Here is an 18,774-nt window from a genome sequence, read left to right on the forward strand (position 1 = left end):
TAGATTAAGTAAATTATTATTATCTAGCATCAATAAGACGTAAAGTTTTAATAGTGTATAGTTACTGAGCTTAAAAAAACAACTCTCAGATCTGTAATGGATTCAATATGATCAAGAAAAATAATATGTTTAAAAAAGCTGCTGTTACCTTTACAGCTAGATGTTTCTGTAGGGCATAAAGTTCATTAGTTTCCCCTCCCAGATGTCTGTGTTGGTAAAGGCTAGGAGCCCTTCACTACTCAACCACTTCAAGGTTGAGTTCTCATTGCTGAAGGGGCAACAAATACCATTGAACCACTTTCATATTTCCCTGTCTGCAAGCTCTCAGAAAGCAACTGTCATCATACAGGCCACAGCTGGGCTTATTGTGCTGTGCTTAAATGAAAGGGAGACACAGTGGAGTGACAAAGTCCCACTCATACCAATGGAGTCAGTATTTCATGAAGAGCCATGTAATGGTGGGATGAAAAACCCAAGAATTCAGATCATGAATAATCACTAGGCTCAATTAAGCTTATCTCACCTATACAGAAGGCATTTTCTAAAGCTAAAACAATCTTATAAGGACCTCATAGAATATTGAGCCACTACAGTAATGGATTCTTAGACTGTTTCTGTGTTTTACATTAGACAATCATTGGATAGAAATAAAACAAGTATTATATGGATTCTACAGATAAATTCATTTGTGCATAGATAAATATATCCATTTATTCATGCATCTATATTTAAATGATTTTATCCATGGACTTATTACAATCTTATAACTCAAACAGTTTGGATATCGAATCAAGTCTGTTACTTCCTCTACTGCTGAATCATGGTGTCTAAATAGCAGCATCACAGGATCATAGAATCTTAGGGGTTGGAAAGGACTTTTAAAGGTCATCCAGTCCACTGTCCATGTCCTTCCACCTCCCCCCCACCAGCAGTGAGCAGGGACATCTTCAATTCGATCAGGTTTCTCAGAGTCCTATCTAACCTGAAGTGGGGGTCAGAGCTAAAGGACCCAAGAAACTGAAATGAATGGTTTTCCTCTAATGTCTTTGTTAAGAACTTCCCGAAACAAAAGCACAAAAAGTATAAGGTTGTTTCATCCTCTCTTGTGCTTCAAGTTGTGGACAACCTGAAGTTCAAGATCAGAAGAAAAGAGAGATTATGCTGTTTTCCTCATACAAATTTGCAGATTTGTAAACTGGAATAAGTAAATTACAGGAAGACATTGGAGGTGGGTGACACAGAGCAGTACCGAAAATCAGAAAACCCTCAGAACAAGAATTGATGGAGTCAACAGAACAGCTATAGAAAATACATATACATGTAAATGCAAGCACAGAAAGCTGACACAATTAATAAGAGCAGTATAAAAAAGAAGGAAGAATTTGATGCAGAAGATATGCAGAATATTTTGAAGAAATAAGAGATTCAGAAAATTGATAGCAATGAAAACATTAAGACTGTATTTTGAAATTATGAAAGTCTTTAGTGAGTATAAGACAACTATGGATGTTTACCAACTGAGAAAGAAAAGACCTTTTTTTTTGGCAAAGATGATGGTGTTGTGACTTTCCTGAAAAGATAAAGTTCTAGCATGGCCAAGGCCTCCAAGCTAACTATTAGCTTGGAATGACTCATTACCTTATGCCTGATATCAAGCAAGCCAGTAATAGTAATTGGCAGCATTTGCTAATCCTAGCTATAAGGTTATATAAACTATGATTAACAATTTAGATGTATTTATGGAATATAGGGATGTAAGTGGAAAAGCTTTATTCTGGGATTTGAACATTTACCATTACAGTGCGTGGCAAATTTTCATTTCTTCAAAGCTTAACCAAATATGGCATAGTCGATAAGCATGCAATTCCTCTGAACAAATGTAGTTGACTATAGTAAGGAGTAGAGGTGGTCTCCCATGCACCCTTCAAACTCAATAGAAATAGGCACTGCGAGGGCATAATTATATCTGATATATTTTATAACGGATGCCTCTATTAGGATAAAATGTAACATGCTCTAACAGTATCTGTGCTTTCCACCAAAAGGTGATGATATTGATAGCTACACTCTCACTGTGTGAATGAGTTGAATTAATTCCAACTGAACTACCTGCCAGAGCAGCTGGAAACCCCTGGGGCCATCCTCCAGGTAAAACAGTCATTCTGAAAATACATCTGTGTGGGTAGGTTGTGGGAGGATCCCTTCTCACTTCAGTGAATGAATGAATGAATGAACGAATGAACAAATAAATGAATGAATTGTGAATGAATGTTTCTGCTTGAAGAGAGACGGGAATTCTAAATCTGTTTATGCATCTGAGATGTATCTGCTTATTCTGGGCACACAGAGGTCCTCTAGGTTGGGACTCTGCTGTATGAATGCAGCTTGGATATGTAAGAGCTTAATGGTAACCAGAAGTATGCTGAATTGTTAGCTGAATCACACACACAATGAAAAAAACATTTAGGATCAGCTACAGTGTTAGATGATTTTTTTTTTCTTTAACCCCATTTGATATGTTTAGTTGTTGATTTTTAAATAAGTAAGTCTACTGGGTATTTTTTAAGCTTATCTTGTCTTATGCTAAAAATGACCAAAGATAAAGGGGAGATTCCCAAGGCACTCCATGGCATTCTTAAATGTCAGGAGTACGTGCTGCTTTTGAAGCTATTAGCTGGTATGTTCTTCAATATATCTTCCTTTCCTTTAAAGTAAAGAAAAATACTTCGTATTTACAACCTAAATCCGAAATGGGCAGCAACAGATGATTCCAGTGAAGCTCAGTTACGAGATTCTGGATTCAAGACAATTTTTCAGCATGAGCACAGCAGTCTCTACCTCTGCTTATGGCTCAGGAGTGATTTCAGTGCACAATTACAAAGCCTGATTTGAGTAACAGGTATTTCCAGTTCCCAAGGTTTTGGTTAATAAAAATTATTTTATGTAAGCAATATAAAAGAAATTATCAGAGTTCTAGGATAAATGCACTTACATGTTCTCTTAAAAAAGAATAGAATAGTGCCCAGTCTTAATGCTTCTTTGAAAAGATTATAAAAGCAACTTAAAACAACATTTATAACCTGTTCAAAAACAGAACAGATGTGATTCTTACAGTGTAGCTATTTGTCTATAAATTTTTGTTCCATCTTAAATATTAAGATGGTTTTGCCTGTTCGTCCACTGTCACTCAATGCAGAGTTGTTGAAGAAATGAAGAATAAAGATCAGAACTGAGATATGATTAAAACAGAAGCTTCTCTCACACAGCTAATTCAAGAGAGGTCTCTCTGATGACCGCTATTTTATGATGTGCTGACTCTCCAGGTAGTTAAAAATGGCCAAGGCACCAGTGAATGTGATTGAATGTGGCACATCACAGATGCTTGCAGCATAGCTATCTTTTTCAAATTACTTTAATGATATTACGAAGTAACCTACTGTATTATGTAATTTTACTCTTATATAGTAACACTTTTTGCATCAGTATTGTAAAAATCTGGCTAATATTTTCATTATGAGTCTTTATTTTCATTATGAGTCTTTCATTTTGAAGGTTGGAATTTGTCATGCTTTTCTTTTATATATCTCAAGCAATTTTTTCTTTAATATGCAGAAGCATGGAAAGATTTCAAGTAATTGGACTTCTTCAGTACCTGCTGTTCATAGTGTCCACTTGTTCTGCATGAAAAGAAACATTCAAGCTAAGAGGTCTTTGCTGACAAGTAGGTGATTCATTAGGACACTGGCTGAACATGCCACGCTCTCTTCAGACTCCTCATAACTGAAGCATCACAACTTCATACACAGGCTGAGGGAGAGGGGAAAGAGTGTGAATAGTGACAGCACAGACGTACAATACCTCGTGGAAGATTACTCTTACTAGGAAATGCTTCCTTTTCTTCTTCCACTGTTTGCCGCATGCACATCCTTCTGGGGATGACTCCTGTTCCATGCCTCCCCCTTGGCTACCTTGATATCTGCAGGCAGGTATGTAGGTGAAAGATAATGTAGATGCTCTACTTAGCTCAACATTATGTCTTAGACCAGCGACAGCACAATCATAAACTCCAAAACAGAACTCCATGTGGTCATCTTCAAGGTATCTATAACTGTGACAACCATTAATGAAGTTTTCATGGTTCCTTGTGCTCTAGCAGAGTATACTGTAATCACTGATGACAAGTTCACTTTAGCAATCTCACTGAGCCCTCTGACATTGTCAAGCATACAGTTCAATAGTGTAGGTGCAGAAATCATTATACCTTTAGTCTTTGCACTGCTGATATAAGCACCCATGGAAATCAAGTAAATGGCTTTGTCTCATACAAATAGCAGAAACAACTCCTATTGATTTTACTGTGTTAAGTGACAGCTCTGGGCTTTAGGAAGAACATCAGCCACCTGACTGGCTTAAGAGAAAGTCAGTGATGACCAGGCAGAAAGTTATCATGTGTTCTCAGGTAGCTCTTACCTGACAAAATGGCCACTAATATCAGTGCATGGATTTCCTCTCCTGCTGTTCAATCTATCACTTACTGGTTTCAGAGGCTGCCAGGCTTTCAAAAGAGGAAATCTGTTGTAGGTGCTCAGGAAAGCAGCCCTGACTGCCGACACGTTCAACTGCCAACAGAGACTCTCTAGGAGATCTGAGGTTCTGTTCCTACTGGTCACCAACTATCCCTCTTACCCAAGGAGGTAAACAGCTTCTGTGAGAGCGGGACAGAGTCTCTCTGCGAGAGTGGGATAGGGTCTCTCCGCAAACTCAGAACTACAAAAGGAAGGACGATCTAATTAGCAGAGCTAAGTTTATCTCCTAAGGTCATATGGTCCATATATACAATGCCCTGCAGGTGAAGTACTATAGTTTATGACCTAATTCACAGTGAATAAAATTTTGTAAGAAAATGAATGCACACAAACAGCTAATAACACAAGGCAGAGAAAACAGATTGTACTTGGAAAATTCTTTTCACTTTAAGTTTAATATTTTGAAGTAAAATCCCAGTTTAAAAGAAGACTACATGTGAAATAGCACTCAAGCATTTGCTAATAAGGCATTTTAAATGTCCAAGTCAGAAATGTTTCTGAAAAGCGGATAAACATGCTGCCCTGTACCATTTGATCCTTTTAAACTATACCTTTTCATAGATCTGAGTCCACTAGATGAATGGACAGAAACTCTTTAAACTTCCAGAAGAAGTATTTTGTGGTGTTCTTAGTTAACCTGAATGCAGTAAAGTATATGAATGCAAATTTAGTTCTAGTAAATGAATGCTGGAGTCGTAAAATCACATGGTAATAGTAATATCTTGCTAGTCAGGGAGCATAGATGCTTTATAAATACCGGATCATAACCGTAGACATACTCTTCTGTTTGAGTGGGCTTTTGATTTGCATAACAAATCAACTAACATGTAAGCATTAGTATTCTAAACAAGATTCAGTAATGATTTAGCAAATGTTTTTACATGGGTTGGCTTCTATACATCTCTTTCTAGATTTCCTGCATAATTCTTATTTGCATGCTCATAAAACCCCACAAGTTCAGTTCCTGGCCTTCCTCTCTGCCTTATTACACAGTTTACGCAAGCAAATCTATACTTTGAGTGCAAAAGGAAATCATATTATGGATGAGGAATGAGAAGTATAAAAGTCGGCCTTCTTGAAGAGTCATGAGAGAAGCAGAAGCCATTATAATAGTGGAGCTATCAGACGCCATAGAACAGAAGTCAAAATTTAAGCAGACATACTTATTCTGATTATATAGATAAGGAGGTCTACCAACAACACGTTAGCAAAGTAATTTACCTTAACCAAATACATAGAAGGCACAAAACTATGCAATGCTTCTTCAATGGTGTATCTAAAGTTTTGGTCAATGCCAATATTATATATATTTTTAAAATATATCTTTTTCCCTGGGAAATACTGAAATCTTTTCAGAATATGCCCATAAATTGTAAAGTAATATGTTAACATTATTTATATACATATATTATATGTATACATATATTATATTATACAATTATAGTCTGACAAATGATGACTCTCTGGAACAGTGACATCAGACTAGATGCCAGATCAGACTAGACATTAGACTAGACATTAGGAAGAATTTCTTCACCATGAGAGTGGTGAGACACTGGCACAGGTTGCTCAGGGAAGGTGTGGCTGCCCCATCCCTGGAGTTGTTTAAAGTCAGGTTGGATGGGGCCTTGGGTAACCTGATCTAGTGGGAGGTGTCCCTGCCCATGGCATGGGGTTTGGAACTAGATGATCTTTAAGGTCCCTTTCAAACCAAACTATTCTATGATTATACAATTCTATCATTCCTGCTATAGCACTTTTCAAAACCAAGAAGGGTGGAATTATGTGGGTCACTTTTGAACTTGTGTGTAAATCCTTAGCTTGATAACTGGCAAAATACCTCAAATTGACTGTAGTAAAAATGATTTACTGCGGGATTTATGCCCAGAAGGCACAGTTGTTGGCTGTCACATATCCATGTATTGCAAATACAAGAACAAAGCTACTGCTCACCTATGAGCATTATATTTATTATGTATAGTATACAGTTAGTTAATAAATGGAAAGATGTCACTTTTATAAACACTTTTATACTTAGTTTGGAAAATAAGAGGGTTCAGTTCAGAAACGCTGTTTTGAGATTTACACAGCTTTGCTTTTTTCCCTTAGGAAATCACAAGATGTGTTGATCACAAGAAGTGACAACAAAATGACAGCAGTACGTACGAGTTATGTGTTATTCAATGATATGAAATATAGGAAGAACAGAATAATACACTAAATAGTATTCTAAAGTGCTAAATTATCAGAAAAACATGTTAGCATCAGCCTGGAAAAATATCTAAATTGAAAAACTATGTTTTCACAAAGAGATTGTTATTTGATAACTTTGGATAAAAGAGTGTGTGTGCTGTCATGAAACTCCAAATAATATCAGAAGAGGCTGTTCTAGTACCTGACGTGGAACCTGGGGAGAAGCTGGCTTTTAGGGGATTACTGAAAAAGTCTCCGTCTACAGCAGCTACTTCCATTAGTTCATATGACACATTTCCCACCTAGACTTTGGGTGACAAATTACATGTCTGAATATGGGCTTCTATATTTCTGTTGGAAGGCAAGGTACCTGGTTTCCACTAGAACTTTGCTGTAATCCAGGTAGAGGTGGCAGCAAAAGACCATGGAAGCCCCAGGAGACCTGACTGAGGCAAGATTTGTAGGGGAGGATCAGGTTTGTGACCACCTGAGGAACCTGAACCCATATGTCTATGGGATCTGATGAGATGCATCTCAGAGTCCTGAAGGAATTGCCTGATGGGTGGACTGTTCAGTGGATAAGAAATCAGTTGGGTGGTTGTATTCAGAGAGTAGTGGTCAATGGCTCAATGTCCAGATGGAGACCCATGACAAGTGGTGTCCCTCAGGGGTCCATACTGGAACCAGTGCTGTTTAATATCTTCATCAATGATGTAGACAGCGAGATCAAGTACACCCTCAGCAAGTCTGCAGAAGACACCAAGCTGAGTGGTGCAGTTGTCACATCAGAAGGACAGGATGTCATCCACAGGGACCTGGACAGGCTGGAGAAGTGAGTCTGTGAGAACCTCATTAGGTTCAGCAAGGCCAAGTGCAAGGTCCTACAACTGGGTTTGGGCAATCCATGGTTTCAATACAGGATGGGGGATGATGTGATTCAGAGTGGCCCTGCAGAGAAGGATGTGGGGGGTTCTGGTCGATGAGAAGCTCAACATGAGCCGGCAATGTGTGCTCACAGCCCAGGAGGCCAACCATATCCTGGGCTGCATCAAAAGAAGCATGGCCAGCAGGTCGAGGGAAGGGATTCTGGCCCCTCTATTCCTCTCATCTGGACTACTGTGTCCAGTTCTGGAATCCTCAGCATAAGAGCTGTCGGAATGGGTCCAGAGGAGGGCTACAAAGATGAACAGAGGCTGGAGCACCTCCCATATGAGGACAGGCTGAGAGAGTTTGGGTTGTTCAACCTAGAGAAGAGGAGGCTCTGAGGAGACATTATAGCAACCTTCCAGTACCTGAGGGGGGTCTACTAGAAAGCTGAGGAGGGACTGTTTACAAAGGCTTGTAGTGACAGGATGAAGGAAATGGCTATAAATTGGAGAGGGGAAGATTTAGACTAGACAGGAGGAAATTCTTCAAAATGAGGGTGGTGAGGCGCTGGAAGAGGTTGCCCAGGGAAGTTGTTGATGCCCCATCCCTGTAAGTGTTCAAGGCCAGGTTGGATGGGTCTTTGAGCAAACTGATCTGGTGGGATGTGTTCCTGCCCATGGCAGGGGGATTGGAACTAGATGATCTTTAAGGTCCCTTCCAACTCAAACCATTCTATGATTCTATGAAACAGAATATTTATAAATCAGTAAAAAACAGCCATTCATTGGTAAGCTTGTCTGAGCTCTTTCACAACAGAAGACATGGAATTTTTTTTACACCATTTGAGATTAACCTTTTTCCAGGATGAGCTTTGTAAATTATTCTCTACCCCCATTTTAACTTAGTATGTGCTCTGCAGACAAATGTGTTTGCTTCCTGATCCTCTCCCAAAGCCCGCCATGGAATCATTGCCATCTCTGCTTTCAGAGACTTCCCTGGGGAAGGGCCTGCCAGGATATGAGTGAGTGGTGTATACATTGCACAGTTTTATGCCCTGACATTCAGCATTTTTCTTAGGGTTAAGCTAACCTGGTTTCTAGCATAGGTGTTCAGCTACTCTGGATTTATGCCAAATACTAGTGTCAGTCGCAAGTGTTAGTGTTGATGTAGTCATGTGGGTACTTTCTTGACATAATAATCATTAGCAAATTTCTGCAAATTCTGGAAGAATCTGTACTTCCCACTATTTCAAGTTAATTAAAGACAGAACTGAATGGGATTTTAACTATTACATTTGAGCTCTGCTAACACATATCAACATTCTAGATCAAAGTATGTGTTCATAGTTGATGTGGTAAAAATCATGATAAGCCATGAGGTAATTGCACCCATGCAGGACAACTTTATGAATGCTTTGAATCTTTCCTTCAAATGATATCCTATTTAAGAACCACATGAAAAAAATATAATAACAAGTTGTATTTAGTCTGAAACAATGCAATTGTTTATAAACAAAATGCAGATAAGAACTTAAAATGTGACATAACATAATGGATATAGGATAAAATTATTAGCTTTAAGCCTATTAAAATATTATTAATAGATGATAAATTTGAAGCAAAGTAACAACCACAGAAAATAATTGATACGTATTCTATTAAATTTTGCAGAGAGATCCTTGATTTGTAATCACAAAATTTGATGTCCTACTTTATCAAAATTGAGATAATCACAGGAAATGACATATTTATAACATAATGAATCCACTCCCTACAAAACCACACAATATTCACAAAGCAGAATCCTACATAATGGTCAAAGTCTGTCACATCCAAATTCTACCATAACAGAAGAAATATATTTTTTGAAAGTGGACATCAACATGTAAAAGCTAATGTCTTGAGGTCATTCTGTCTACAAGTGCAAGTGAAGTATCTTACTGTAAGTAAAAAATATAAAGGAGAAAAATAAAAGAAGCATTTTAATAGTCTCCCTATTATTTGCCATTCTCAGTTTGAAAAGTCAGTCACCAAGATACAGACAGTGCTCTTGAAAGTTTTAATCATCCTACACTAGTCTCTGATAGTTATCCCTACTGGAGAAGAAACCCTAAGAAGAGAAATTATGATGGAAAGTAGCAAACCACCAAAGTATGAAAGGACAAAAATGAAATTGTTAGAGATCCTCTTTCATTTCAAATATTTCTTTGAACTGATTTATAAAATGAAACATAACATCCTCATGAACAGAAAATAAATTGACTTGATTACCTCATCAGGTAATCATTATAAACTGATTTGGGATACTCAAAATTGCATAGAATAATGCAGAAAGAAATGCTATCTCTAAGGAGCTCTGAAACATACTTTATAATGATTTTCTCACTTCAAACTTCCCTTTAGTTATACAGAGCTTTACATGTTTCCAAATTTTTCTTATTACTCTGCTTCCTCAGATTCATACTATTGTTAATAAAAATCTTGACTTGATCTTGATAGGTTAATGACCTCATGCAGACAAGCAACTTCTGTTGTAACATAGTAGAGAAAGTCACCCTGAAATGTTTGTTTCAAAATTGAAATATATAAATTTATAGAAAATCTTTCCACAGTATATTACGTGACTTTAAATATTCACCATCAGCAATAAATCATTCATAATACATTTCAAAATTGTAGAGCAATGTATAATTTTCCTTCAAAAGTATAACTGTCACATAAAATGGAAAAAAAAGTTATTAGTAGTTCTGTAAATGCCATTGAAAATGCCTTGTTCAGAAAAATATGAATGTCTATAGCAAATAATGTTTACTTATGAGGTTTATTTTTATGTACAAATTCTTACCTAAGCTGTTTAAAAGCTTCTGCCTTCACAAGAGGTGTTTCTACAGAGTGTTCAAAAAGTGCTCCCTCAGGCCCTGAAAAAAAAAGAAAAATACTGTACTGTAAAAGCTGAAATGTAAAAAAACCAGCAACAGTGATGTATATGGTCACTATGATATAAGAAATTAAGATATGAAAAAATATATTAACAATTAATGAGATAAAATGTAGATACAGCCCTATTATTCCAGTATTGATCAGAATAACACAATACATAGGTAACATGAAAGTGCAGATGCAAATTCTTAAAATGAAATTTAAATATTCTGAAGACAGAGAAAATTAAACAACTTGTGACAAAAAAATTAAGATTTTTACAGAGTAACTTTCATTAGACTTAATAAACATAATTAACATCCTACAAAACACTTTGCAAATATTAGACATAAGTAATTATATTTTAGACTATTCTATACTTATCAAAGATTTCTGCCTTTTTCTTAGGCAGACTCACTGAATATGAACAGTTTTTATGCACGTAAAATGTAATGACTATGGGATCAGACAGTTTACCTCTTGAAATTAGAGTAGTTTCATCCCAATAGGGAAGATACCATGATTAACTCTGTGTGGTGGCATGTGTAGTTGGGGTCAAGTAAATGATCAGTATGAAAGGATTGTTTGCATTGTGCTGCTTCAGGCAAATACATCTTAAATTCCAGACATCCAGAATCCAGATGAAGTTCATGGCTGTAGATTATTAAGCTGCTCATGAAAGCCTTCCTGTGAAGGGGCTACTATGTAGTCTCTTCACCTTAATATCAGTACCCTCCTGAAAATCAGAGTTCATGGCTTTGCTGTCACAAATCATTTTCTAATTTTTCTTTATAGCCCATGAGCTTTTAACCTCATTCACTTATTCTTCTTTGCATCTAATGTTTTCACTCTTGCAATGTACTCTTTCTTTACAGTTCTAAGTTAATTTGTGCAAGAAATGCTATGATAGTAAGGAAGGTAATTTTCAAGATGGGGATTGTGAGAAGGAAATGAGAGAAAGAAGCAGCAATATCCAAATCTTGCAGAATAATGTGATGATGATTAGATCATCTTGATAGAAGGTAGGAACTTGGTTTGCAAGCTCTCTTGATCAGCATGTATATTGACTTCAAAAATACTTCTAATACGCTGAACTAGGCAGTAGAGCAGTAAACTTTTGGTGTAACATTTCTCCCTCCTTCACAGCCTCCTTGTTCAGTGTGTGCAGAGCTGCTTTACAGAGGGGCCTCAGCCCTTTGCAGCCAGGTCTCACATAAAAGGAAATAATGATTCCTTAGAAGGAAATTTTCCTAGCTTGGACGGAAGAAATGTGCACACAATATAAAACTACCATACTTCGCCACTTAAAGGGAGCATGGATTTCTAAGCTCCTATTTAAACTTGATGTACTTGTTGATCTCATCATGACTTTAAATAGATGATTCTTTCTGGAATTTGCTAACTGGCATGAATATAACACTGGAAAATATAAAATTCATTAATTCTGATAGGACTTTAACCCTTTTTAATTAGCATTAAGATTTTTTCACAAGATAAAACCTAATATTTGTCTAGACATTGTTAATCATTCTCCTGCTCTTGCATTTGTGCTGGTAGGCGTTACAAGGTGGTAACCTTACACATTGGAGATCGTGGCGAAAAAAACCAAACCCTGAGTAATTAAATAGGTTTGTTAGAAAATGCTGCTTTGGTATAACTAAGATATTTTGAAGAGATATACTGATCTGTCAAAACTCCTGACTTAGTTTATTTGCCAGCTACAGATGGCAATAAGCTCAAGTTTTTTCTTTGAGCAGAGACTGCCTCAAATGTGATTCTTGTGACACTGTAGTCCTCTGTGATGTGCATCATGATCCCTCACTGTCCTTCATTCCACTATGTCCTACCTGACAATTATTAAGAAAGCGAGCATTTCACTGTTTACCTTGCTCAGATTTTCATCTTGAATTACAGTAAATGAGTTTAATTTCAGTGAAACATATACTGTCACAATCAATACTACCTGTGCTAACAAAAGCCTTATCTTGTCAGTAACTTTGAATTATCTCCAAACACATGACTTATACTGGGAGCTGACTTGATTTTAATGTCTTCCAACTGTAGTTTCTGGAAGTCTTTATGTATGTCTGCATTTGGAAGTAAGGTTTCATCCAAAAGGAATCCACTGTATTCACTCCCTGATTTCTCTATGGTATAAAGCAGTGGAACATGAGATCTGCCAGAACCACCAGAACTGCAGCAAAAGTGCAGGCCTGACTGAACTGAACTGAATGCTGTTGTGGATGTATATATTGGCTTGATGACCTTGGAAAATATTTTAAAATTTTCCTTTGTTTCCCCCTTCATTTTTCTTACTCATGCATGCATCTACTATGCCAACAGATGTTCTGTGGTGTGCTCCTCCACTAGGGTATGGTTTGGAATACATCTCCTTTTCTGTTAGACTGTTGTTAAAATTTTTCAGGAATTTTCAGTACCAGCAAGTAATGAAGATATGATACAAGTGACTTCCCATCCGTAGCTGTGTAGCTTCTTATAATTCTAATTGTATGAAACTGCATAGTTTGAAGTTTCATGCCTTGCTACACTGCTGCGTATCCGTATGTACGATGGCCATGGTGGTAGAATCTGACTTTGTGCCAATACCTTGATATCTAAATAATAGTGATCTTGGCATCGTTTCTGGATACAAGATCTATTTCCATCTTCTTTTAAAGTTCATAGGAAAAGCTGAGCATTTGCTAACACTGCTAATTTGGAGAGAAAGGCATATAATCACCTGGCTTCTTCCAGTTGTCTGAAGAAGGCCTCCTCTGCTTCTTTCTAACCAGGTGGTCTGCACTACATACCCACCACAACGTTGCCCACGTTGACCTACCCTATAATCCTGATCCACAAGCTCTTAGTTGCCTCTCCATCTATCCCAAGGCTGATCACGACATGATCCTACTGCTCTTGCACATAAAAGGCAACTTGTCCCTTGCCTTTCCAGCTGTCCTTGAAAAGCCTCTAATTCCAGTGAAGTATTTTGAGTGACACATTTGTAAAGCACCTTAACTGTTTGAGTGTTATAGTGTGTCATTACTGTAGATAAAAGTGTGGAAATTGACAGTGCATACTGGAGCAGCTCCATGAAATCTAACGGTACGATGGTTTTATTGCTATTAAAGATCTAGTCTTATGTTTGCATTTTTATAAATTTTTCTGCTACGACCATTTGTGGAAAACAATTTTTGATTTAGTTCACTTGCTATAAATCATATAGTTCCAGTTATTAGAAAGATTAGGGAAGGAAATTATCATATTAATATTTTGCAAAAGTAATGGCTATTGATGGAATCATGAAATGGCATATCTAGCTGTCACAGTAATAATCGGAGTAATAGAAATGGCACCTAGTAGTTTAACTACATAAATACAGTCTGTTATCTGCTACCATTGACAAAATAATAAATAACGGCTTCAAAAGGAAAAGACATGTCTCTAAAAGTCAATTGGTGTGTTTTGTCTCCATATTAGACGTTATCAGTGTAGGCAGACTCTGAAAACCTCCCCTCTGTGCTCTGCCTGATTTCCATATAATTCTTCTGCCAACTTTAGAAATCTATACAATCACTACACCTCATCACTATTGATTTGTAATTCCAAAACTGATTGAAAGAGGAATTAAAGGTTGTAAATATCAGTGGCTTCAGGAAATACATGAGAAATTCAGTTGCAGTCTTTCTCATATACACGGAGGTGAAAGTCATGAAACAGGTACCAGAGTATGAAAGATAAATACAAAATACTAAGGTCATCTAGCACAGTCACTAAACATGATCTTCTGTGCTTGTACCTTTTTTTGTATGCAGCATAGCAGTATAGCACTGACACACTGCTATCACTGACATGGTATGACATATGACATCATTAAATACATTTATATCTTTGAATTGTAAATGAGATTATAAGCTTGGCTGATAAAGGTAATAGTATGGTTGTAATAAACTTCCATAGGCATTTACTTTGATGCTGCATCAAATTTTGATTAAGAGATTGCAGCAACACAAATCAGTCTGGAACGCATTATGTGGATTAAAATTGACTGACAGGTCTTAGAATACAATCGCAAACAGAGGATGATGAATGAGGGAGTGTGTTATTAGTGGGGCCAAATGTGATGTAACATTTTATCATGGACTTGAAAGAAGAAAAGTAATTACTGATGATTTCAGATGACACAGACGCTGCAAAAGTGACAGGAATGAAAAGGACAAATCACTAATAAAGCAATATCTCAATTATTTTGCAAATTTAACTTTTTCAGGTCATTCAGGTTTAGGCTTACCTCTCTCTACACAAGCTCCCTTGTCAATTATTTAAACTCAAACTAACTTGACCAGTAATAATTTCTGATCCTGAATACTTTGCTTTGACATCATCCCTAAACTTTATTACTCAGAAATATTCTTCTCTTCTAACTAAAATTCAATATGCCTTACTGAGTCTCAAGGTCACTTTTAAAGCCATCCTCAAAACTAGAACTGCAGTCTGCTCATGAGTGGGCTGACAGACTGCTGGGGGTACCTCCCAGCACACATGGGATGCCGTGTGCCAAAGGTGCCCTCATGATGTCTTGCTATGGGATGAACAGAGCTTCAAGGTACAAGGAAGCAAAAATCATGGCAGTGAATGGAACTCCTGTCTCACAGTTTTTCCTAATTTGACTTTGGGAACCGTTTATAAACAGACTTTTGTGTTTCTCCTACAGCACCTTTTAGACAGAAGTTCACATTTGGTGATATAAAACAGAATATTGTTTGCATTTGAGATATGAGATATCAAGCTTGATAGTATTATAAAAGAAATTATATGACCTACTTGTCTGGCTATGAAAGGGATGTGAGATGACAAGTAAGATGCTCTTCTAGTCCTACTTTCACATTTTTATCAAGGTTTGGAATTGTTGCATTAAAGATGACCAGATATCCACAGAGAGGTGTCAGAAAGAGGAGTCTGTCAAAAATGATTGGAGGAGGGGAGCAAACTTCTATAGAAAAAAAAAAAGATTTCTGAGGTCTGAGTGCCATCATGACTTTTCAAGCCTTGTTTGAAATAAAGCAGACACTTGTTTTAGGGTTCTTTTCCCTGTCTCTTGGTCCCAGATGCAAAGTCTCTTGGTTTAAGCACGACTGTGGCTCAGAAACACAGCAGAGTGCAGAGACATACCAGAGGTACAAAACTCCCCAGAAACGCACAACTGTCTCGTTAGTTCTCAGTCAGTGCCAGTCAAGAGCATTGGAGTCAACATTAAACTCCAGCAATTACAGCATTTTAATTAAAAATAATCTTTCCAAATGCCTTTATAAAATAGCATTGTAATTGGAGCATTCCTCCTCACTGGAGAAGATTGAAGCGCATGCTTAGCAGTGAACAACTCTGTGGATGACACTCTCTGCTTCTCTCTTTGAAGGTGAACGATGAAAGAGGAAGAAATGAGACAGGATGCAGCCAGAGGCAGAGCTTTACTTTGCTGGCAGACATCAAGAGTGCTCACTCCCAGCCGTGCCCTCATGCCGGGCACCTAACATTTGTATGGCATTACAGCACTGTCCTGGGAGGCAGGACTGAAGTCTCTTGGGCCAAGGAGGAATTCAGCCTCTGTATCCCATTTCCTAAAGTGGACACCCTCCTTGGAAAGGCAGGTAATTGGTAACAAAGATAGTATCACTTCCATGGGAATAGGGCCTAACTGAAGAAAGCCAACAGGAAATATCAGTGTTAATGCTCCAGAAAGAAAGGTAGCCTCAAGGGTAGGGATGGTGTAACAGCGAATGAAAAGGCTTATTAATGTATTCTAGAGCTGTCACCTGTAAGCAGGAGTAAAACCTTGCTGTCCTGTAAGAAAAATTTCTTCATCAAGCAACATTGCAGTTTGAACACTATGATACTAACATTTCTTTAGAAAATGGCCCTAAATTGATTTTCTGTCTTCATTAGCTACTTTATCTTTTGAACTGTAAAGTAGTAACATTAATTACGATACAATTTTGTATCTGCTGAATGTCATTTATTTTTCTGTTGTATATAGTTTTATTTACTTGAGCCTATTTTCTCCCTTCTATGAGGACAGCCTTCTAGTTGGCAAATATGAAGAGCAGGTAAGGGAGTAAAAAACAGGACACCTATTGCCATGGACTTCCAGACAGTGCCGTAACTGCTTTCCTTCTGCTGTGACAATATTGTTAGTTATAAAGCAGTGGTCTCTCTGCCAGCAAATACAGTGTTACAAGATGGGTTTCACTGTCACAAATGCCAACTGAATGTACAAAAACCTACCAGAACAAAATACTGATGTTCAATACTTTCACAGCAGCATAATAAATGTCTGCAAAAGATGTAGATCATTACTGAAATAATATTAGAGCAAACGTAATTGTAGTACATGCTCCTTCAGGTATCACTAATTGTCATAAAGGGCTAAATTGAGCTTCAAATCCATACATATAAATTTAAATGTCTATGATGTAGGTGTCACAGATAAGCCAGAGGCAGAATTTAGTTGTCTAATCATATGTACTTACTGCCATCTAAAATACCCTTGTATATCCTGCCTGGCCTGCAGCAACCAAGATGAAAGGAAGTGTCTCGCGTAGGTACAGCGATACCATATGGTGTCTCACATACCCAAAGTGTTCCAAACACTGCTGGGATGCTTATGCTTAAGCATCTGAACTCAGCCACTACATTCAAGGGAGATGATTGAGCCACTGAGCTCACCCTAAAGAAGAGGACTGCATTTGGTCTGCAGAAGAGCTCTCCACGTGCAAGGTCTAGGTGCCTCCTTTGTGCTGTAGGCTGCATTGACTGCGTTTACTGGGCATTCAATTCAACTGTCTGCACATCTGCATTTCGACTCTTCTGTGGCTCTGTGGGGTATCTGAGATACTTTGCTGACCATGGCTTTCCCCAGGCATTTGCTCTTCTTAAGAGAACAGAGAGAGTGTCTGCCACTATTCAGTTCTACAGCACAGCAAGAAAATGTCTGACTGATATAGTGTGAGGTCAAACATATCAAACTGTCAGAAAATGAGACTTCATTAGTTTTTGGGTCAGATTAGTTTATTCTTAGATTTTTTCATTTTTCTTGAAATAACATAAATCACAGGCATTTGCTCTATGCTGTATTATATTTTAATTGAAAATTGTCAGGTTTTTTGCAAATTGTTATTGAGCTTTTCATAATTCACATAAATAAGGAGAAGCAAAATCAAATATTTAAGTATACTGTATGTCAAAGACTGCAAAATTTCATTTGTGTATTTCAAGCCTGAGGTAGTCTATTTCTTATAGTATGAACTTTTCAACATTTATTTTGCATTGATCTTGTTCTTTATCTAAAATGTTTAAAAAATTATCTCAGTACACAAAGTATTACTAATTTATCCTTCATGCTAACAGTATCATTAATATCACAATTTTAATAAATTTGAAGCAAAGTAGGCATGAATCTCCTCTCACTTATATTAATTTTACACTGAAATAACCTCCCTGCCTTTAATGGAGTTGCTTTTGAAATGTACTACACTGTAAAAACCAAACAGGCAATGTGTCTTTCTGTAGTATCTGCTAAAGTAAACAATTATCCTCCCAGTGTAAAGATTAATGTTGGACAAGTCAGAATACATGTTTTAGCATAACACTTTCAACTCATGTATGAATGATTTTTACCTACTTTGAGCAGAGATAGACCTTTTCCACCAGTTAACAATTATGCAGCTTTTCATATCTTAGTTAAACATGCTTTTCTATTAACCTTAGCATCCCTTGGGCAAACAATAATTATTTGATATGATTTCCTGGTTAAACAAGGCTGTAATTTCAATTAGGTTAAAAAGTAAAAAACTTAAGATAAGATCCTCAGGCATAAACAAAATTTATTAACACACTTATTATAACTTAACTTTGGCTTTGAAACAGTAATTGTACAGTTGCTACAAATTTGTAGTTTTCACAGTGAAATAATATGAGCATATCCATTCAAATTAAGACCTCGAGATTTCAGAGGACTAGTAATAAGCAAAAGTTAGAAATGATAATTGCAATCAGGGTAAAAATATTAATAATTTAATTGAAAACAAGTTACATGATAATTTCTGTATTTCCTCTTGAAGAGAAATCACACTTTGTTGTAACTGTTTTAATGCAACCTTACACCTGGAAAATGAAGCTTGACTTTATCAGATCATACGAAGGGAAATAGCTTT

At 37.0% G+C, this 18,774-nt stretch overlaps 1 protein-coding gene across 5 annotated transcripts in view; it reads right to left on the reverse strand.

Moving 5' to 3' along the window:
* SGCG (sarcoglycan gamma) overlaps positions 1 to 18,774 on the reverse strand; it is a 131,902-nt gene that overhangs the window by 13,057 nt on the left and 100,071 nt on the right. For all 5 annotated transcript variants that reach the window (XM_069883238.1, XM_069883235.1, XM_069883237.1 and 2 more), the window contains one exon: positions 10,491 to 10,563. In XM_069883238.1, the coding sequence (XP_069739339.1) occupies positions 10,491 to 10,563 (73 nt within the window). The remainder of the gene's footprint in view (positions 1 to 10,490; positions 10,564 to 18,774) is intronic.

Source organism: Phaenicophaeus curvirostris, chromosome 1 (assembly GCF_032191515.1).
Source record: "Phaenicophaeus curvirostris isolate KB17595 chromosome 1, BPBGC_Pcur_1.0, whole genome shotgun sequence".
In the NCBI taxonomy this organism is placed as follows: domain Eukaryota; kingdom Metazoa; phylum Chordata; class Aves; order Cuculiformes; family Cuculidae; genus Phaenicophaeus; species Phaenicophaeus curvirostris.